The 22,174-nt window shown below is 47.5% G+C and overlaps 1 protein-coding gene across 1 annotated transcript in view; it reads right to left on the bottom strand.

Moving 5' to 3' along the window:
* The window catches only part of DPY19L3 (dpy-19 like C-mannosyltransferase 3), a 51,051-nt gene that overhangs the window by 21,386 nt on the left and 7,491 nt on the right, over nucleotides 1-22,174 (bottom strand). Inside the window, exons 3-12 of the mRNA XM_066583926.1 lie at nucleotides 21,535-21,659; nucleotides 16,045-16,135; nucleotides 13,414-13,535; nucleotides 11,556-11,701; nucleotides 8,783-8,906; nucleotides 7,449-7,583; nucleotides 5,147-5,278; nucleotides 3,408-3,509; nucleotides 2,943-3,013; nucleotides 1,387-1,545 (exon numbers count right to left, since the gene is read on the bottom strand). Coding sequence (XP_066440023.1) covers nucleotides 1,387-1,545; nucleotides 2,943-3,013; nucleotides 3,408-3,509; nucleotides 5,147-5,278; nucleotides 7,449-7,583; nucleotides 8,783-8,906; nucleotides 11,556-11,701; nucleotides 13,414-13,535; nucleotides 16,045-16,135; nucleotides 21,535-21,659 — 1,207 coding nt within the window. The remainder of the gene's footprint in view (nucleotides 1-1,386; nucleotides 1,546-2,942; nucleotides 3,014-3,407; nucleotides 3,510-5,146; nucleotides 5,279-7,448; nucleotides 7,584-8,782; nucleotides 8,907-11,555; nucleotides 11,702-13,413; nucleotides 13,536-16,044; nucleotides 16,136-21,534; nucleotides 21,660-22,174) is intronic.

Raw genomic sequence — 22,174 nt, forward strand, 5'->3', positions numbered from 1 at the left:
TAGAGTCCGAGAGGCTCCATGCTAGAGTTGTAGGCACTCCATGTGGTGCCCAGCTATAGAGGCCATAGAGCCAACACTCACACCTAGGCCATCCTGTCGGCCACATAAGAGCAGACTAGTATTATATATGATATATTGTAGTTAGGGGGTCCAGGAGTGTCACTTTATGACTCTGTGGAGAATAACTCTGTGTTACGGATTAGGTGCATGGACTCTCACATCTCACCTGCCATATCTGTTTAAGTTAATAATTGTATTTCCAATGAAATCACAATGCCGGAGTATCTTTTCGTAGAACTCTGCATTGTGCTGTCCCTCTATTATTCCTCCTGGAAGTTTAAAAATAACTTGACAACTGGGTGTTACCATTCCATGTGTAAAAGTATAATGAAAAAAGTTTGGTACTGTGTTAGCCAGTAAGTTATTATACTGAAAGGCAATTTAAAAACCACAAAGCCATTGAAGAATTTAGGAATATAAATTTATAACAACTTTTGACACTATCAACAGAGGGCTAAATTGTTCAAGAGGATTCATGTGTGACTGGGAAGTATAAGACGTCTATAGCACAATTAACAATGCTGGCCTGGTGACCCCCTAACACTAATTCAGAGACCATAAAACCTTCACATCTTCATCAGTGACTATTTAAAGATGTTTGTATTTCTGTTGCAGTATTCCTTTAAGTGCAAATTAATCACATCATGTCTCTGCCTTGTCATAAGTATGTATATATATATATATATATATATATATATATATATATATATATATCTTCGGATCTATTTAATTTAAGCCTGAAGCAGAACCCTGCGTTGGTTCGGAAGCTCGCATCAACTTCATGTATTTTTGTTAGCCATTAAAAGGTATCCTATCTACAGGATTACTTGGTTTCTCTTGCTATGTTAAAGGAACGTGCCCCCACCCATTCTGACTAAGCACTGACTGTTACCACCACCAACTGTGAATATTCATGTGTCCAGGATGAATGATTGAGGAACTGCACAATGAAGAGTTCTAAGAACAGATGTTCCAGAACGGTCGTGGGCAATGCAAGTATTTACTAAAACAGACATGTCAGGAGTCCGGAGAGATCCTCTAGAAGCTGTATTTCACATGGATGCCCGATGTAGATATCCAGGAAGAAGTCCCAGTATGTTGCATCTATTCCTATACATTGTAATAGAAGGCAAGGCTTCCATGCTGGATAGTGAACGCTTAAGACACATCCGGCTGAACAGGAGGTCCGACTCTTGGATCGCTGTATAGAACAGTTTCATCATCTTCAGCTATCTACATTTACCCCCTCTAAATGGGGGCCACATGTCAAACCGCTGGGATCATAATACATGGAACATGTTAGAAATATAAAGCCAGATGACATACCTGAGGTTGTAGAACACGGTGATGGCGGTCGCAATGATTAAGAAGAGAAGAGCGATAATATAGGGGTAAAGCATGAAAGAATCGGAGAGTCTCCCAAACGTGTCCGATGGCAGAAGCTGGAACGGCTCCTCACAAATGTATAGGTTGGCATCGAAGTCTCTGCAAAGAAGCGGCAGGCAGGATTAGTCACTGCGGTGGCCGTGACACATATAACCCTCCACGGACGTCCGGGACAAGTGACAGAATGGTTTATTAGTAGAGATGAGCGAGCGTACTCGGAAAAGCACTACTCGCTCGAGTAATTTGCTTTATCCGAGTATCGCTGTGCTCGTCCCTGAAGATTCGGGTGCCGGCACGGAGCGGGGAGCTGCAGGGGAGAGCGGGGAAGGAACGGAGGTAAGATCTTTCTCTCCCTCTCTCCCGCCCGCTCTCCCCTGCTCCCCGCTGCGACTCACCTGTCAGCCGCAGCGGCACCCGAATCTTCAGGGACGAGCACAGCGATACTCGGATAAAGCAAATTACTCGAGCAAGTAGTGCTTTTCCGAGTACGCTCGCTCATCTCTATTTATTAGTTGACCTCGATGCATGCAACAAACATAAGACAAACACCCGATGCTTTTATGCTCCCTGAACTTGCAGAAGCTCTGGCATATTAGGGAACGCATTCATTTGGCCCTTTGGGTGTGTTCACACACTGCGGGAATACTGCTGATTGTTACTGCAGATTTCACTTCTTTAAATGTGGGAGTGAAATCTGCAGTAAAGTCCATGTACAGCACATGCAGAAGTGGATTTTGAAGCAGATCCGCACCGGATTCTCCACAATGTGTGACCAAACACTTAGAATTCTGTTCACATTAAAAATGAAAGGGGTTTTCAAGACTTTAAAAAAAATGTCTGGGCTTAAAACTGGGTAAAATAAAGAAAAAAATAGATACTCCCTTATTCCAGCGGCGGCGCTCTAGTACCAGCCGCTCTGAACCTGGAAGAAGTGTCAGGCGGTCATGTGCCATACATTGTGCATGTGACCACTCAGCCAATCTTCTGGGGTCCAAGCGGAGGACACCAGGGCGCCAGCGCAGTAGTGAATATCTAATTTTTCTAGATTTTACACAATGTTGATCCTGTAAAGTTCTAGAAACCCCTTTAAGAGCCTATATTGGAGGTGGATGCCAGGACGATCTCCTGAGGTATACCTCCGGGGCAAGGCTGTAATATATCCCCTCGTATAGGCACACATTGTGATAGGTTGCCAATAGGCTTCTATTTTTTTTTTTAATACTACGCTGTATCCGTTTTTCACTGTATACCTTTATATGGAATGCCGCAATCTACTACGCTATTCCATAACTCAAAAAGAGGCATAGTGATTTATACCGGCCTGATGGTGGCTAGAAGGACCCTTTCTGGGCCTCAGTCAGGTACATGGAGCCCTATGGATACATTTGGAGTATAAGCCAGGAGTTTTCCCGGTGTATACACCAAACATAGGCTTTAGATGTGATGTAATCAGAGCCTTAATAACAGGCGCAGTCAGGTAGTCGCCACAAACGTACCTCGTTGTAAAGCCCATTTTCGCCTGTATGAACGTGAAGATATGTTCATCCGACTGCAGGTTGAGGATTTTCTGTTGGGGAAATAAATGCAGATGACTAACGCTTAAGTTTAATTTAGAGAATCTTCAAGAGGACTGGCGGACTACAAGTACTTATTGTCATTTCAGCAGTATACTTTCTATACTGCACCGTGCGAAGCAATAAAGACTCATGCTGAGTGATAGAAATGTAAGCCCCTCAGACGCCAGAGTGTACAGTTACGTCCCGGGCACATGGGGTGGTATGCAGCAGGTAGGGAGACGATTCCGCTCCATGCATGGCAGGTGCGGCTGTCCTGACACATACCTGAAACACTGCTATAGTATAATACTAAGGTATTGAACTACACTATATGAGTGATCAGATATCACAAGTTCAGTGCCCATTGGGGGCTAAAAAAAAAAAAGTTTTATTATTAGAACTTACCTTCACACACACATTTATCATCGCCGTGAGGCACAGGACGATCGCTACGTGAACGCAGAGGCTGCAAATCCTTCGGTAAAAACGGCCGCTTTTAAGATTTTTCTATTGCAAAAAAAAAAAACAGAAGTAATGAATCCTTACTTAACGGATTATCAGATTTTTGAACCATCAGATACATATTATTCTGTCCCAAGACTTAAAGGGGTTGTCCGGGCTCTTTCCAATTGATGACCTATCCTCTGGATTGGCTATTACTAGTTGGTTGATGGACAGGGGTCCGCCCTTCAGGACCCAGTCCATCAGCTAATCGTCCGGCCTGGTATGCAGTACAATGGGGCAAACGCTGTCATCAGCGGACAGGGAGGGGAATGCGCTGGCTTCTCTCTCACTGTAGCGCTGCCATTTTGCTTCCTGCTCGTTACAGACATCCTGGCCGAGCAGGAAGTGGAACAGTGCGGCGCTCCCACTGATTTCAATGGGAGTGAAGCCGGCGCCCCCGCTCCCTCCCCTATTTACTGATGATAACATCCGTCCCACTGTATTGAACAGTGGGCCAGATTATCAGCTGATGGACGGGGGTCCCAGACGGCCGACCGCCATCCATCAACTACTGATGGCCTTTTCAGAGGATAGGTCATTAGTTTAAGAGAGCCCAGACAACCCCTTTAATAACAGAACTGTTCCTCCTCCACACAGAACATTTTGTGGCTGTGACTGTATTTTGGTGCTTATTCCAGATATTCTGTGAGAATTGTTCGTCCTCATACCCGGCCACTGGTCATCTGCACATCGCACAGTTTACACCACGAGACACACAGCCGACCGGCCAACAGTTTTATGCTTGCATAAGACCTCTTTCACACAGATGACAGTGATATCACCACTAAAAACGCTGCACTCCTGTGATTTTATAGCAAACAGTGATGCATTTTCCTGCGTAAAGTCGTGCATCGCATCACTGCTGCCCTCGATAAATATTGCGGATAAGCCATACCTCTAAATGCCATGGCTCAGCCAATTCATAAGTCCCACCTCCACAACATGATTGGTTCTTCAAACTCTGCTCAGCCAACCAAAGCAGCGCTGAATGAACCCATCAGAGCCATCGCCTCCTGGAGGCGGGATTTTTGAATCCCACAACCAGTAAGTGATCTTCTGTGGGCGGACGAGGCCTGCAGGATGCACGGCGGAGCTCCGGAGAGCACAGAGATGAACCCGGACGGAGACTGCTAGGTAAGCATTCCCTTTTTCTGGGAATGCAGCTAGGGCTTATTTTAGGGGTAGGTAAATGTATTCCATCTCATGAAAATAGCTAGTTCGTGAGATGCAATGCAATAAACAAGACCGCTTCATAGGGAAACATGGGCCACAAAAAAAAAAAATATATTAATACATATATATACACACACACATGCCGCAATTTTTTTCTCTTGCAACATAGCATCAGAGAAAACATCGCGAATATGAAGGAACCCCATTGGAAAGCATGGGCTTCACAAACATGCGATTTCTCACACTGTCGCATCACGAGAAAATTGCGTGATTTTGTCACTCGTGTGAAAGCGGCATAAAAGATACAATATGCCGACAAACAAGCATTTGCAAGTGTCCGATCAACGGCATATTTACACGGCCTGATGATCTGGCAAAATAATATTTGAAAAACCATCATTGCCCGGGTATCAGACTGTGTAAGAGGCTCGCAGCAGCCCGGCCACCTCATTACAACCATTGCTCACCTGTAGTTTTTGGGCCATAACTGCAGCCAAAATGAAGCTGAGGAGCAGAGATCCCAGGATCATGGTATTAAAGAACTGCAGGATGCACACCAGGACCAGACTTGCCGCTTGGATCAAGTACAGACTCCTCACCTAGCAGAGCAGAAAGCCGGAAGAAAGAGTAAAGATCAAGCATGCAACATCTCGGTCATCGAGCACCAAAGTCAGATGTACTAACCAGGAAGGGGCTACAAAGGGACTTTGGCCGCAACACATTTTGCACAGCTAAACACTGACAGCGTGCGCACGATTAACTGATCAGCCGGCGTCCCGAGCGTTGGACTCCAGCCAATCAGCTATTGATGACCTTTTCGGAGGATAGGTCATGAATAACATTTGTCCGGAAAACCCCTTAAAGGGGTTGTCCTGCGCCGAAACGGGTTTTTTTTTTTTTCAATAGCCCCCCCGTTCGGCGCGAGACAAACCCGATGCAGGGATTTAAAAAAAAAAACGGATAGTACTTACCCGAATCCCCGCGCTCCGGTGACTTACTTACCTTGCGAAGATGGCCGCCGGGATCTTCACCCACGGTGGACCGCAGGTCTTCTCCCATGGTGCACTGTGGGCTCTGTGCGTTCCATTGCCGATTCCAGCCTCCTGATTGGCTGGAATCGGCACACGTGACGGGGCGGAGCTACGAGGAGCAGCTCTCCAGAACGAGCGGCCCCATTCAGAAGGGAGAAGACCGGACTGCGCAAGCGCGTCTAATCGGGAGATTAGACGCTGAAATTAGACGGAGCCATGGAGACGGGGACGCCAGCAATGGAACAGGTAAGTGAATAACTTCTGTATGGCTCATAATTAATGCACAATGTACATTACAAAGTGCATTAATATGGCCATACAGAAGTGTATAACCCCACTTGCTTTCGCGGGACAACCCCTTTAGGCCTTAGTCAGACGGGCGTTTTTTCGCGCGATTTGCGGATCGCATGACGGATGCGCATCCGCAAATCGCGTGACCGATGCGCGCAAGTCGCCCGCAAATCGCCCGAAAATCTGCTCCTAGCCGCGTTTCATTAGAAACGGGCCAGAGCTGTCCAGCGCATTGCATTCAATGGAGACGGCAATACAGCCGCCTCCATTTAAAGCAATGCGCTGCGGGCGAGCCCGGGATGAATTGTCGGTAAGGGCTTAAATATATAAGCCCTTACCTGCAATTCATCCTAAAATGTGTAAAAATAAAAAAAAATTGTATGCTCACCTGCCTGCAGCCGGAGCTCCGAGCGGCCGTCCTGCAGTGGGTGTGAAGAGGGTGTGAGTCAGACCTGCCCCCTGATTGGCTCAGCGCTGAGAGGCAGCAGTCACTCACCCATTCATGAATTCATGAATGGGTGTGTGAGTGTTTTCAGCCTCTGATTGGTCAGGCTGTGACCAATCAGAGGCAGATCATTCAGCAGGCGGGGATTTTAAATCCCCGCCGGCTGAATAGTGCCAAGAAGCAGTTCAGGAGAACTGACAGCGGCCGCGGCTGGACTCCGGCTGCAGCGGAAAGGTGAGTATACAATTTTTTTTATTTTAACACATTTTAGGATGAATTGCAGGGAAGGGTTTATATATTTAACCCCTTCCCGACAATTCACCCCACGCACGCCGGCAGCCCATTGCTTTCAATGGAGCGGCTGTATTGCCGCTCCATTGAATTCAATGGGCAAACATCGTTCTTCTCTGCCACAGCTGTAACAGCTGTGGCAGAGAAGAATGATTTGTCTTCTATATGTTCTCAATGGGGTCAGCGCTGCTGCCGCCGGCCCCATTGAGCGCATATACAGAAGAGAACAGGAATCGCAGATCGCAGATAGGTGCGATCTGCGATTTTTTTGTTCTATAATTTATCGGACGAGCGCATAAAAAGCGCTCATGTGTCCGATACCATTGCAAAGCAATGGTTTTATAAAATCGCTGGACGCATGCGCATGCGCAAATCGCGGCAATAAACGCCCGTCTGACTGAGCCCTTAAGTGCCATACATCACCACTGATACATGACCCCCCAAAGTTTCCCTTATCCATCGGGACAGACCGCTGCATTCTGAAGTGTTGGTGTCCACATATTATGATAGCTTTTTGGAGGAAGAGATTATTAATGTTGTGACTGATTGATCTCCATACTGTACCTTACCCGTATCTCCTCCCCACTACTACGCACTTATATTATTATTGTACTGCGCTGCAGAATATGTCGTTGCTACAGTACAAAAATATGAGGATCTCATGAAGCCGCTTACAAAGGTCTCAAGCATTACGTTGACTGTTGGCCTTACCTTGTTGGCTGGTATCAAGTCCAGACAATCCAGAGCAAAGACAGCAAGGCCTTGTATGAGCAGAACAAACTGGTTGAACTGCCAGGTGAGACTGAAGATGAACGTAGAGATGAACACTACAAGAAGGGACAGTCTCTGGATAGAAATATGAAATTAAATCAACATATAAAAGAAAGAAAAGGAGAAACCAGGAAACAAGTCACAAACTGCTATTCCTGAAGACTCCAAAGATGGAAGAAGGGCTAGAAGATTCACTGTGTAATACTTCATTTTCCCTCTGGGGGCACTGTAGAGAAATTGAACACTTACTGCCTGGTTTCCTCAAAGATTACAGCTGATCACTGAAGGACCAACAGGAGAGACACTTTTTGATCAAGTTATTGTCAAGGGTCCCTTCTAACAAGTACAAACTGTCCAAAGTGGAGAACCCCTTTAAGAAACCTTTGATTAAATTGTGCCAACATTATGAAGTCACTACGACACAAGACAGCAGTCCAGTACATTACTATGCTCTTCTGGCATCTTGCAGGGTTACAGCTGTGCACATAACTGGATGCAGAAAAGACTTAGGGAACTTTTACACGGGGCGACTGTCAGGTGCTTAGGCGCCCAACAGCCGCCCCAACGATTACCACTCCTAATTAATGTCTATCGCTCACAAAGGAGCGATAGACATTAATTAATTGGAAGTGGAGTGCTACGGAGATCTCTTCTGGCCGCCCAACTCCATGCAGAGTAAACAGGCAGTCCTTCACAGATGAACAACTGACTACTTCCGCGGGTCGACAGTCATCTGGTTTTGAGGTGAGCTGAAATTCAAGCGACTCCAACAAGTGAACAATTCCCACTCACTTGCCCTGTTAGGTCCCATATTTACATGGGACAGAAAGTCACCCGTAATCGCTCTTTTGAACGATTATTCGGGCGACTTTTGGTCAGTATCAAAGTATCCTTTAAGTTTCCTAATATTTTCCAGCTTTAAAAAAAAAAAAATTAAACTACTTAATGAGATGCAACTAAAAGGGGGTCTTCCTGGGCTCCAATACTGATGACCTTCAGTTAGGAAGGGTCATCAACATCCAATCGTTGGTGGTCCAATGCTCAGGACCCCCACGATCAGCTGCAGGGCTTGGGTGAGTGCAGGAGCCTCTTCAAGCAGCTGATCATGGGTAGGTCATCAATACTGGAGTCCCAGGAAACCCCTTAAAGCTCCCTCATCTGATAGTATCATTATTGCCTTCTATGCACAGTGACTACATGCAGACCAGGTGAAGATGGAACGTTAATGGCCAATCAATCGATCCCACACAATACAATGTATTCATTATACTTACCATTCTTAGCAGTGTTAGACCAGGTCTCAGGTAATAGGAAATTCCTGCTATCTGGACGGCAAAGAATGGGAGAGCCCAGTTTTCTCTCAGAGGAATGGTGAATTCTACCCGGGTTGTGTCAATTCTGTCCAAGGAAAACAAAGCAGTCGATCAGCGCAAATACATCCAGACACAACGCTTCTGAAGACGAGGCAAGGTTACTTCACCAGTTATAATACACAGAAGTCCTAATAAACTTTCAATGAAAGCTTAGAGAACTTGTCTTTCCTGGCGTGCTCCATACCCAGGAAGACTTGCCAGTCAGGACTGTAGGAAAGCCGGAAGACAACTGTAGGAGTTATGACCGCCAAATAGCTTGTTCCTCAGGTTCCCGAGAAACAGATATACAAGAGATATAAGGAGGACTTACTTTTTAAAGGAACATTTCCAACTTTTATGACATACACACAGGATGTGCCATAAGTATTGGACGAGTACCAGAGGTAGGACCTGCATCTATCTGCAGAACAAGGGCCCTCCGTTCCGCCTGGCAGCTGCATCCAGGCAGAGTGAGTGGAATGGTGGTTGTATAGGTCGGTGATCCGTTCCACTCATCAGGTGGGATGTAGGCCCGCAGTTCTGGAGATCGGCACCGGGCCCAGAGGTGGGACTCACACCTACCAGGCATTTATTGTGTGTGCCTTTAGGTTGCGTTCACACATGGTGGGTTTTGCTGTGGATCTACACCAAGATCTGCAGCATATTTTGCACTGCGGATTTTGATGCAGATCCACAGCAGAATTCACCCTTTCGATTGCAGGGGTGAAGTCGGGCGGTGATTTTGTTTCGCAATTTGGTGACGATTTTCCACCGCAGAAAAACTACTCCAAATCCGCTATGTGTGAACAGTAATCTTCATTTGTATAGCGCCAACTTATTCCGTGCTTTGAAAGCGCTGCAGAATGAATCGGCGCTGTACAAATAAAGATCATTATTAGAAGTATAGCACTTGTCTGTGTCTTCAGAGTCTAGGTGCCAACCAATTTAGTTTCATCACCGCTAACATGGGGGTTGTCACCCAGCTTTCCCAAAGCGCTGAATGGCCCATCATGTGGAATCGCAATAAATGTATAAACGGTGGAAATAACCCCTTAAGGACCAGGCTGCTTCGTACCTAAACATGACATATAGGGCTATTTGTTATATCTTTTTTCACTGACTTTATTTCCTGCTTTTTAGTTATATTGGGAGTAAAAAAATTTAAAAAAAAAGATTTTTTTAAAAGTTTTTTTTTTTTAATTTAGTTAATTTACGCTAAAGTAAAGTACAGGAACGGGTTTCTCATTTTGTTTCTGACGCTTTGATATATAATATTTATAGCTTTGGATTATAGAGCGCATACGGCGACCGTTTTGGTTAGTATGCGCCGTTTTGGTTAGTGTGCGCCGTTTTGGTCAGTGTGCGCCGTTTTGGTCAGTGTGCGCCGTTTTGGTCAGTGTGCGCCGTTTTGGTCAGTGTGCGCCGTTTTGGTTAGTGTGCGCCGTTTTGGTCAGTGTGCGCCGTTTTGGTCAGTGTGCGCCGTTTTGGTCAGTGTGCGCCGTTTTGGTCAGTGTGCGCCGTTTTGGTCAGTGTGCGCCGTTTTGGTCAGTGTGCGCCGTTTTGGTCAGGGTGCGCCGTTTTGGTTAGCATGCGCCGTTTTGGTTAGCATGCGCCGTATTGGTCAGTATGCGCCGTTTTGGTCAGTATGCGCCGTTTTGGTCAGTATGCGCCGTTTTGGTCAGTATGCGCCGTTTTGGTCAGTATGCGCCGTTTTGGTCAGTATGCGCCGTTTTGGTCAGTATGCGCCGTTTTGGTTAGCATGCGCCGTTTTGGTTAGCATGCGCCGTTTTGGTTAGCATGCGCCGTTTTGGTCAGTATGCGCCGTTTTGGTCAGTATGCGCCGTTTTGGTCAGTATGCGCCGTTTTGGTCAGTATGCGCCGTTTTGGTCAGTATGCGCCGTTTTGGTTAGTATGCGCCGTTTTGGTTAGCGTCAGGTAATTTTCTTTTTTAAGTATATATATTTATTCTGTAATATTTTTCAAACTTATTTTTGTTACAATTTTTTTTAACATCTGTGACCCCCGTGACGTCATAGAGGACCTCTGGGAGTCATTCACATTGTATTTTTCTTTTTGTATTTGACACTTTTCCACTGTAGTGGCCCAAGTTAAAGGAGAAAACATCCCCTATAGTGACAATAGACTGCTGTAACAGGGGGCACCTGCCGGTCTCATGATTGTCGGGTCACATAGTGGAAATCATACTTCCAATTTCCCTTTTGAGTACATAGCGATCATTAAGTGCTATGTATCCAGGAAAGGAAAAGGCAGAATCGGTTAAAAAATGCTTCTCCCTTCTCTTCTGGGTTTTTAGCTGTAACTAACAGCTGAGGACCCAACCTGATCCTGCTAGATTGCAGGAGCAGAGGCTTTAATCCCGCGCTGTACATCTATCACTGGCTGTACGCACTTGTTGTATATTTAGGCACTTGCTCCTTAAAGGGTTAATGACATCGCTACATGATCCGGCATTTTGCTAAGAGATTTCATATACTGCATTTACCATTCACTGCACATGAGAAAGTTTTACCGAGACGATCAGGATACGTTCGGCCCCCAGTTTACAGGCCTGGACAGTTTTGCATACAACTCCTCACGGTTTCCTGACGCGCTGCAGCTGTTCAATGACTTCTGCTCATCGCAGACGATCGCCAGCCTGCCGTTTATGACGCGAGCGCCCTGCGCTGAAGCTTACCTGTTAACAATGTACCATAAAGCCGCTAATGATCCAGAAAGCCACGTCCCACTGAGCAGCCAGCTGTTAACGTACAGAGCCGCCACGTAGACCGTCTGAAGGCCGAAGAGCGTGTAGATGTACAAGTACACCGGCTCCAGGTGACTCTGCCAGATGCAAAACACAGAAATACAAGTGGAGATGATCCTCTCTACTGCAGCGTAGAAGCAGCATCAACTTCTCTAGTTACCGTTTACACCCCCGCAGTGTATAGAGCAAACAGTGGTGCAGCACACGGACCCTCTATCCGGTTTCTTTGTCTGCCCTGATTAATTTTGGGGTTTGATTTAGGAGTTTCATCTGGGTCTGTAATAGAGTTTTAATTTAGGGGGTCTGAATAAATTGTGGGGTCTGACATCTGGAGTCTGAATTACATGGAAGCTGTCAGGTCCTAAGAGCGCCCTAAACCAAGCTTGTTGGCACATAGGACAGGGGCCATTGCATCGGAGGAGGGGGGGCTTTTTATACTCACCTTTCAGCCTGTAGGCACGCCATCTCTCGGGACTTGGAACAGACTCATCTTTCCGTGCGTGCCTCAAAGAAAGCAATGTCTGTGCATGTAAACTGAAGACATGAGCCCAAGCCGTACACCGAACCCCGGTGGACAGCAAGGCTAAGGGGTGACAGGTGAGCATAAGAAGCCAAATCCTGACTCAGCGGCCTCTGTCCTATGAGCCTTAGTTTATGGTACTTTCAGGTCCTGACAGATTCCCTTAAATTGTGGCGTCTGACTTTGGAATTAAGGGGGTTCTCCGGTTATTGGACAACCCTGCTGCCATAGTGCCCCTGTATTACATAATAAACAGAAATATACCCCCCCCACGTAGTAACAAATCTCATCCATGAGCTGATATAGACTGCAGATATGAGATGCCAAATGTTTGCTATGGATTTCACTGCAATGCAAAGGGTGAAATCTGTGGCAAAATCCGCAGTAAAATCTACATCATTTGGTGTAGATTTTTGCCACTGTGGAAAACCTGCAGCACATGGGCGCTCTCTGCCCGTACCCTGGGCCGGCTTCACACGGGTGAGAAAATCACGCAAGATTTGTGCGAGACGCACAAATACGAACCCCATTCATGGGCTCATACACATGAAACAAATAGTGGCATGTTCTATCTTTGTGCTCTTGCATCGCAGCATCAATTATTTTCAATGGGGCCGGCGGCAGCATCGCACCCAGTGCTAGGTGCACACGATGCGAGGGCTCCCGTTGAAAACTCTGCGACCCCCTGCGGAGTTCGCGGCCCGATATCGCCCTAGCAATCCTTCTGAAAACCCCTGGATGCGAGACGTTTGCACATGGAAACAGCCTGGCATCCCTGCAGGGCTTCTCTTCATCCCCGCCGCGGCAGGAGATCGCGATATTCTCCCACTGTTTTCAACAGGGCCGCCGATGCTGCCGCCAGCCCTGTTGGTGACAACGGGCGAGATCACAAAAAGAACAGACATGCTGCAATGTGTTTCCTGCATCACATCACAGCGCAGTGCCATGCAGGAGAACATCGCAAATGTGAATGAACCCACTCAAAAGAATGGGTTTTATTTTTGTTCGTCTCGCAATGCGCAAATCTCGCACGATTTTCTCGCCAGTGTGAAGGCGCCATTAGTGTTGCTTTTCTGTTTCAGCTTTCCTTGCACAGTGGCGCCCAACGACAGCCAAATATGCAGGAAACTGCAGCCCCTTATTCTCCTGATCGTGGAGGGGGGGGGGGGGTCTCCGAGGCCGGACGGCCACTGATCATAAAGTCATGGCATATCCCAGTAACAGGAGAAGAACATCTAAAAAAGTGTTCTTTAGGCAGCTTCTACTTACCCACAAGTTAAGGGCCCTGTAGATCACCGCGAGGACGACTTCCTGGTACACGTTCATTCGTTCCAGAATATTAATTGTTCTCATGGACTCCGTTTTATTGTCATAGATCAGGTCGGCGATACCTGCAGGCAATGTACAGAGGCTCAGCGCTGCGGGGGACAGCGATAGTGCAGACAGTGCAAATTGTCATCACCGTAAGGCCTCCCTCACACAGGGCGTTTTATACAGCGTTTAGCGCTGCCTTTTCAGCCCAGCACTAAACGCTGAACAACACCCCCATTCATTTCAATGGGGCTGCTCACACAGGGCTGAAAACGCAGCGCCTCCCAACGCTGCGCTTTGACAGCGATGCAAATTCTATTTTGGGGCGTTTTCAGCCCTGCGTCGCCCATTAAAATGAATGGGCAGCGGTTTTAGCACTGCTGAAAACGCGGCAACACTTGGTGCCGCGTTTTTGGCAGCGTTAACCGCTCGCCGATTTTTGGGGTGAGGGCTTGCAATATAAGCCCTACCCCGAAAATCTGCCCAGCTAGGTAGAGAGCAAAAAAGGAAGTTAATACTCACCTAGCCGCTGCAGTCCGGGTCGCGGCCGCTGGTCTCTGCCGCTGATCCGGGCTTCCCCTGCATTCACAAGTCTATTGCCCTAGGCCAGGTTTGAGAACCCCGCCTCCGGCAATAGAGTGCTGTGATTGGGCATCGGCACGGTCAATGCCCAATCACAGCCCTTCATTGACTGTCTCAGCCAATCAGCGCCGGCAAGCTCTAATTGGCTGAGACAGTCGATGAAGGGCTGTGATTGGGCATCAAGCAAGAACCGACAACCAATCACAGCACTCTATTGCCGGAGGCGGGGTTCTCAAACCTGGCCTCCGGCAATAGACTTGGGAGTGACGGGGAAGCCCGGATCAGCGGCAGAGACCCGCGGCTGTGACCCGGACTGCAGCGGCTAGGTGAGTATTACTTTTTTTTTCCTTTTCAGCATTCTTGCCAAAACGCTGGCATAAAGTATGCCAGCGCTGCTGAAACGGGGCGGAATCTGCAGTAACGCAGCGTTGAAAAATGCTGCGTTTCTGCAAACGCCCTGTGTGAGGGAGGCCTAAAGCACATTTATAGCCAAGTGTAGGGTTAGAGGCGAAGGAAGCCAATTTATTAGCAAGTGTCACTGTTGCATTAGGTAATGGGATTCTGGAAATGTGACCCCGGATTCCCACTCCTGCAGAAATACATATATATAACGTATAGGCATAATGTGTCCGGCAATCACACAGAAAAATATTACAATGCAGGAGTTCGCATAGAAGTTGGTTTTGAAACTTCGCAACCAACTAGCAGCATGAGACAGTAGCAATCTGTGCTGCGGGCGGCTCATACCCTGCGGTAGGAGACGGAGCGTCCAACACCATCTCCAATCCAGTATGGAGTCAGAGCCGAACATTGTAGTGCGACTCTACAGCTCTGGCATCCCGACTGGATATGGTGGAGGACGCTCCGTCTCCTGGTGGATAGATATGGGCAGCCCGCAGCGCCGACCGGTCCAAGAGGCTGTTTAGGAGCAGAAGTTGCTATAGAATGTATTTAGAGGAACGAGTATTGTGCGCATCCCTGCCCTAGAATCACTAATCTATAACTACAGGGATATAAGCCGATTGTCATGTTTTACTCTATATTACGATCCAGCGGTTTATTTAGGGGTCTCTGAGGCTCCCCAGTTGTTTTCAAACTACGACTCCCAACATACTGAGAGGTCCATATAAAGCTGAAACCTGCAGGTCCCGAGGAGTCCGAGGATGTGCTTATCATATGAACGAACAAATTGGGAATATGAAACCAAGCCAGACGACCATGCAGACAGACTGTTTTGGGGTGGTTGCCCCTCATCAGTGTGCAGCAGGCTTCTGGCTTGGTTTCATATTCCCAATCATTGTTATTTTGGATTCAGGGCTTCCTAAAAGACTTTCTCTTTTTACTGTTATGTAACGGTGCCATCTGCTGGCAAAAGCCAGTGCGTGCTCCAGAGAGGCTCCAACAGCGGAGTGGCTGGCAATAGACGGTAAGAATACCCTGTCGCATGTCTTCTGACATTGGAGCTGTACAAGCTTCAATCAGAACGTAGGAAGACGTTAGACGGGGATTGGAAAGGGTTAACCTTATTATAAGTCACTTTGATTTGAAGGAATGCTGCCATCCAATAGATGGCGCTGTAGAGGCATTTTTCCATCTTTCTTATTAACAACGTGTTGAAAATGCGTGTTAAATGCTGTAAGAAAACGCCTGTGTGAGAGGCCTAAGGGGTTAAGCAACAACACCAGTGTGATTGAGGGGTTAACTACATGGAAGATGCAACGGAAGCTCCAACAAGGCCTTGCAAGCTACAAGAAACCTTCCATACCCTTTGCACACCCTGTGAACACATGTCTAACCGTGAACATCTGCAGACCCCACTAAGTGGCCACCTAATGACTAATTATTTCCAGTTGCACTGCAGCCGCCGTATGGAAGTAATGCCTTGTGACGCAACTAGGTTAGGCTCCTCCATGACTGCACTGTGGGAAAGCATTGCTATTTGGGTGGGGTCTCCAAGTTCCTGCCCCATCCGTATTGCTGGCGGTGGGGTTCTCAGACCGGCTGTACCTTGTGCGATGGACGGAGCGTGAAGCATCTGCTTGTAATAGGAATAGTACAGGCCGCACTCCGTCCGGAAGGAGATCTCCCTCTCCACTTCCTACAGAGGAAGAAAACAACAGAGAGTTATCTGATGGGGTCCGGCTTGTGAGAAGAAGAAGACAAGTGCAGGGACAATACGGGCGAGGACACGGACGTCTGCAGCGCTATGTCTTCCGTTCAAACTAACGCAACCATGATGGAAGTCAGTGGGAACAGAATGAAATGGGGCAGTTCTGTATAAATCAACAAATGCGTCACACGCTGATAAGAAACGGAAGCGAAATGGAGACAAAGTGTGCGGTTTGCTGATGGATCCAATCCCGGCCCAATATCACACTCGCCAACATGCGATTTCCCTATGGATGCGAGGAGGTGTTATATCAAGTAGTTGCCAGCCGTGGCGGAGGATCGCAGAGTGTCTTCCATTCTTTTCAATGGGGAGACCTCACATCGCAGCGCACTCACGTACACCGAGCACACATTACGATGCTGCCGCCAGCCCCATTGACAGCAATGGGCGACGCGAGGGCACGCCAAAGATAGGACGTTCTATGAGGCAATGCGGGGAAAAAATTTGCTCATCTGAATTTGAACCCTCATTCAAAAGGACGGGGTTCATATTCATGTGAGATTTCAGCGTATCGCAATGCAAGAATCTCGCCCGTGTGAAGCCGGCCTACTGCTGGCATGAATGGAGACTTACTCGAGTTATTACACTTCACGGATAATAAGCTATTCAGAATGTAAACTCCCTCCATTCAAACGAAAAGTCTATCCAGACATGATACAACGTTTCTGTCTGTCGCCAACCGCTTTCAAGCTGGGTCTGATGTGGGCATCTAATGCACAGAGTGAACATGCGGCCGCCGCCGAGTCAGCCTGATGTGCTGTACGCTGCGGTGTATTTCGCCCCCGTAGGACCTGCGCTGAATATCCGCACCGTGTGAATTCACCCATAAAGTGAAGAGAGCAAATATGTGAGTTAGAAAGTTAAGAAGGCTGAAACGTTCTACTATACCCGCCTCTGTGATGCTATAAGGCAAGTTGTGGGTTTAACGACTATCTGGTAGCATCACTATGTAGATATGTAGTGCAGTCCGAGAGCTCAGATTGGCGCAGCAACTACATTACAACTGCAGTTTATGTGCCACCTCCCATACAACCCCTTGTACAGAGGGGAGATATATATATATATATATATATATATATAAAAATCTAAAAACCTAAGCCTTGATTTTGCCTTCGCTGCAGTTCATCGGTTTTAGGGATAACATACAACTGCAGATGATTCCTGATAACTGAACTGGGACATCTGCCTGAAACTGTCATTTTACTGGAAATACCAAAAATGTCAGAATTCACCACAAGGGGGCTCTGCTCTCCAGCACGGCCCTCATTACAGGAAGACAACTTCTGGTTTCACCCCACAGTGAGACGCTGCTGTCTGATAACAATACATATACACCATGCTGACACAAGTATTGGGGCGCACATAGAAGGGTATGGAGGGATTTGCCTCCTTTCCTCCAGGAGCCTCAGATAGTGATGGGTGGTATGATGGGTATGTTGGGCGCGCTGATACGGCATTCTAGTTTGTCTCACAGACCCGCGATGGGACTGAGATCCGGACTTTGGGCAGCCAATGAAGTTTGCAGACATTCTGCTCCCCCACACTGCGTGCCGTATGACACGGTAACACAGTACGTTAGGCTGAATGAAGACAATGTCCATCTAGTTTAGTCTGTTTGAGACCCTCCACCCCCCTTTTTGGTCCAGAGGAAGGCAAAAAAAACAAAAAACACAACAACAATTTAGCTCATTTGGAAGAAAAAAAAGTCCTTCCCGACTCCATAATGGCAGCCAGAGTAATCCCTGGATCAACATTCAAGATAAACACCCCCGCTGGTCCCCTAATGTCTATGTCCTGTAATATCATAGCACTCTAAGAAGACCTCTAGTCCCTCTTAAACTCCTCTATGGATTTTGCCATCACCACGTCCTCAGGCACAGAGTTCCACAGTCTCACTGCTCTTACAGTAAAGAACCCCCTTCTGTATTGGTGATGAAACCTGCTTTCTTCTAGACGTAGCGGATGCCCTCTTGTTACCGTCGCGGTCCTGGGCATAAACATGGCGCTCGGTCAGGATGGTGGAGACACAAAGCTGTATAAAGTATTACTACAGGGAGGTGATGCCACATTGTCCGGGATGTCTCTGTACCCGTTGGTGTTGAGGATGGACTTCACTATAACTAATGGTCCTAGTCCTTCCTGGCAGAATCCCCCCAACATAACAGAACCTCCTCCAAACTTCACTGTTGACACGATGCAGTCACGTAGAAACCGCTCTCCAGACAACCGCCACACGCACATGCCACCATCCGATCGGAAGATGGTGGACTGTGATTCATCTGTCCACAACACTTGCTTCCACTCAGAGCAGAGCGTAAGTGCGTGCGACGTGCAGGTGGCAGAGCCGCGTGTGGCACGGGCGACGTGCATGTGGCAGAGCCGCGTGTGGCACGGGCGACGTGCATGTGGCAGAGCTGCGTGTGGCACGAGCGACGTGCCGGTGGCAGAGCCGCGTGTGGCACGGGCGACGTGCCGGTGGCAGAGCCGCGTGTGGCACGGGCGACGTGCCGGTGGCAGAGCCGCGTGTGGCACGGGCGACGTGCATGTGGCAGAGCCGCGTGTGGCATGGGCGACGTGCATGTGGCAGAGCCGCGTGTGGCCCGGGCGACGTGCATGTGGCAGAGCCGCGTGTGGCACGGGCGACGTGCATGTGGCAGAGCCGCGTGTGGCACGGGCGACGTGCATGTGGCAAAGCCGCGTGTGGCACGGGCGACGTGCATGTGGCAGAGCTGCGTGTGGCACGGGCGACGTGCATGTGGCAGAGCTGTGTGTATGTTTGACATGTGCATGTAAACGATGACTGTGACCTCATGACAGGTCCTGGAACAGCAACGTGCGTTTACACTGCCAATTCCTTTTATTATATTATACCGGTACTATAATCTCCCAATAATTACAGGTCATTTACTGTAGACTTCCGAATACTATCTGACTGCAGCGCTACAAATCTCTGTGTGTGAGTCTAGAGCGTGCAGTTTGCTTCTGATCACCTGTGATAACACCGTCGCTTCGAAAACATTCACATCCACTCACTCCAAACTCAGCTGTGATGTCACAGATGAGCCGTCCGGCCCTCATGTCAGCAGGGCCCCTCCACAGCTCTGAAGTACCATTGACCCTATTGCTGCTTTTCTTTTGTTGCTACTCATCCCCATTCGGCCATACTGGCTCCTGATACTGTAAGTGTGTCAAGTGGGCAGTCCACCACGGCTACCAATGTGTGACATCAGATTTGATTGACAGTGAGCAGTGCAGACCGCCCACTTGACACATTTACAAATCAGAGTCAACAGGGCTGCAACTGCAAAGCTATGGAGTCGGCCAGCCACATGACAGCCTGTTGGTTGCTCTTTAGGGTATGTTTACACAGAGGAATCTCATGCACAATTTTCTGCACGGATTCTGCTTCTAAAGCCACTATTCCGCCGCAAATCGGCGCCTGGAATTAGCAGCGTCAATGGGCGAAAGCCATATGCAAATTTTTTATTGTGTTTGCATGTAGAGAAGTGACATGTGACTTCTCGACACGGATCTCAGCTCATGCTTAACCCATTCCCGCTGCAGGGCGTAAGTTTACGTCCTGGGAGCGGGGTACTTCCCGCAACAAGGCGTAAACTTACGTCCTGGAGATAGCGCGGGATCACATATGATCCAGCGCTATCCCGCAGCGGGAGCCGGCTGTCAGTCACAGCCGGCGTCTCGCTGCAGCAGCGGGGGGACATCGGAGATGCGCCCGCCACTGTTAACCCCTTCCCTGCCGCGATCTAAGTAGATCGCGGCAGGGAAAGAGTTCACAGCGGGAGCGCGGCTCCCTCTGTGTCTCCGGCCGGAACTGGCGATGTCATCGCGAGAGCCCGGCCTGTCACCATGGCAACAGGACGCCAGACACTGGCGTCCTGTATTGCCTATGCCTGAGATCGCTGTATGAGCGATAAGGCATGGGAGAGCAGTAGCTCTGCCATGCCTTATGACAGCGATCATCAGGGCAGAAAAAAGAGGTTCCCAGCAGCACAACATATATCCTCACATAGAGCCAGGCAAAACAATGTGCAAAAGCCAGTCTTTTTTCTACTCAGCGATCATCAGGGCAGTGATTAAAGTCCCTCAGAGGGACACAAACAGTGTAAAAAAAAGAAAGATTTAAAAAATGAATTTAAAAAAATGTAAAAAAACCATTTTTTATGCTTTTTCTCAGATTAGCATAAAAAAAGGTAAAAAAAAAATAAAACCCCACATATTTGGTATTGTCGCGTCCGTAACGATGTGTACAATAAGTTGCACATGCTTTTGACTGTGCACCGAAAAAAACGCTAAAAAAAAAGCTAAAAAACTGAGGCAAAATGCTCATTTTTAGCATTTTGCCTCACTAAAAACGCAATAAAAGTGATCAAAAAAGTCGTATGTACGCCAAAATGGTACCAATAAAATCTACAGCTCGTCTCGCAAAAAATAAGCCCTCATAGAGCTCTGTACATCAAAAAATAAAAAAGTTACGGGACTTTGAATGCAGCAATTTAGAATAGAAAAAAGATTTCCAAAAAAAAAGGGTTTTTATTGCAGAAAAGTGGGAAAACCTAAAAAAAATGTTAGAATTTTGGTATCGTTGTAACCGTACCGGTCTGCAGAAAAAATGGAAAGTCTCATTTATGCTGCATGATTAACGGTGTAAAAAAAAAATTAAAAAAATCTATGGCAGAATTGATGCGTTTTCTCTCTCTGCTATCATTAAAAAAAAATAAAAAATTTTACAATATAGTCTATGTACCCAAAATTGGCATCGATAAAAACTACAGTTCTCCACGCAAAAAACAAGCCCTTATACGGCCGCGTCCACGGAAAAATAAAAAAGTTATGGCTTTTGAAAAATGGAGATGGAAAAATACCAAAAAAAAATCGCTTGGTCCTCAACGCCAAAATAGGCCATGTCATGAAGGGGTTAAACTTCTGCGTCCGATTCCATTGTGCGAATATATCCTTAAAGTGTTATATCGTGGCGCCATAGATATCTTGTTTCTATATTACGCTCTGTGTATACATCAGGAAAGCCGCCGGCACATACACTGACTGCATGCAGCCATAGGCACTGTTTCCCTGATGGAAGCCACAAGAGTCCTTCTGGCCTCCGCCGTCGAGGTGGGATAACCTTCTTCACTGTACAGGAAAGCGCAGCAGACGGTGGTTATCTATACGGCCGGACAAGGCCATGAAGACCATGGTTAGCATTGTGGGTAATGGCTGACACAGCGCTGTGATCTGCACCGGGGGCTCTGGAAGCCGCAAGCACACATGATGATAGTAGAGACCGGCGGTCTAGCGCTGTCCCGTACCTTAATACTGGAAAACCACAAGTCATTCTCATGGAGGGTAGCAACATAATACGAAGTGAGCAGACCGAGACACAAGGCGAGCGACGCCCCGACAACGTAACAACATAAGCTCCATGCCGAGGGGCCTGTGAAGATACAGGAACACAAACAGTTAATACGGTTATTACACAGTGACTCCACCAGCAGAAGAGTGAGTGCAGCTCTGGAGTATAATACAGGATGTAACTCAGGATCAGTACAGGATAAGTAATGTATGTACACAGTGACTCCACCAGCAGAATAGTGAGTGCAGCTCTGGAGTATAATACAGGATGTAACTCAGGATCAGTACAGGATAAGTAATGTATGTACACAGCGACTCCAGCAGCAGAATAGTGAGTGCAGCTCTGGAGTATAATACAGGATGTAACTCGGGATCAGTACAGGATAAGTAATGTATGTACACAGTGACTCCACCAGCAGAATAGTGAGTGCAGCTCTGGAGTATAATACAGGATGTAACTCAGGATCAGTACAGGATAAGTAATGTATGTACACAGTGACTCCACCAGCAGAATAGTGAGTGCAGCTCTGGAGTATATTACAGGATGTATGTACACAGTGATGAACACTGTAAGCAGATTATCTTCTCTATGTACAC

Source organism: Eleutherodactylus coqui, chromosome 11 (genome assembly GCF_035609145.1).
Source record: "Eleutherodactylus coqui strain aEleCoq1 chromosome 11, aEleCoq1.hap1, whole genome shotgun sequence".
NCBI lineage: Eukaryota > Metazoa > Chordata > Amphibia > Anura > Eleutherodactylidae > Eleutherodactylus > Eleutherodactylus coqui.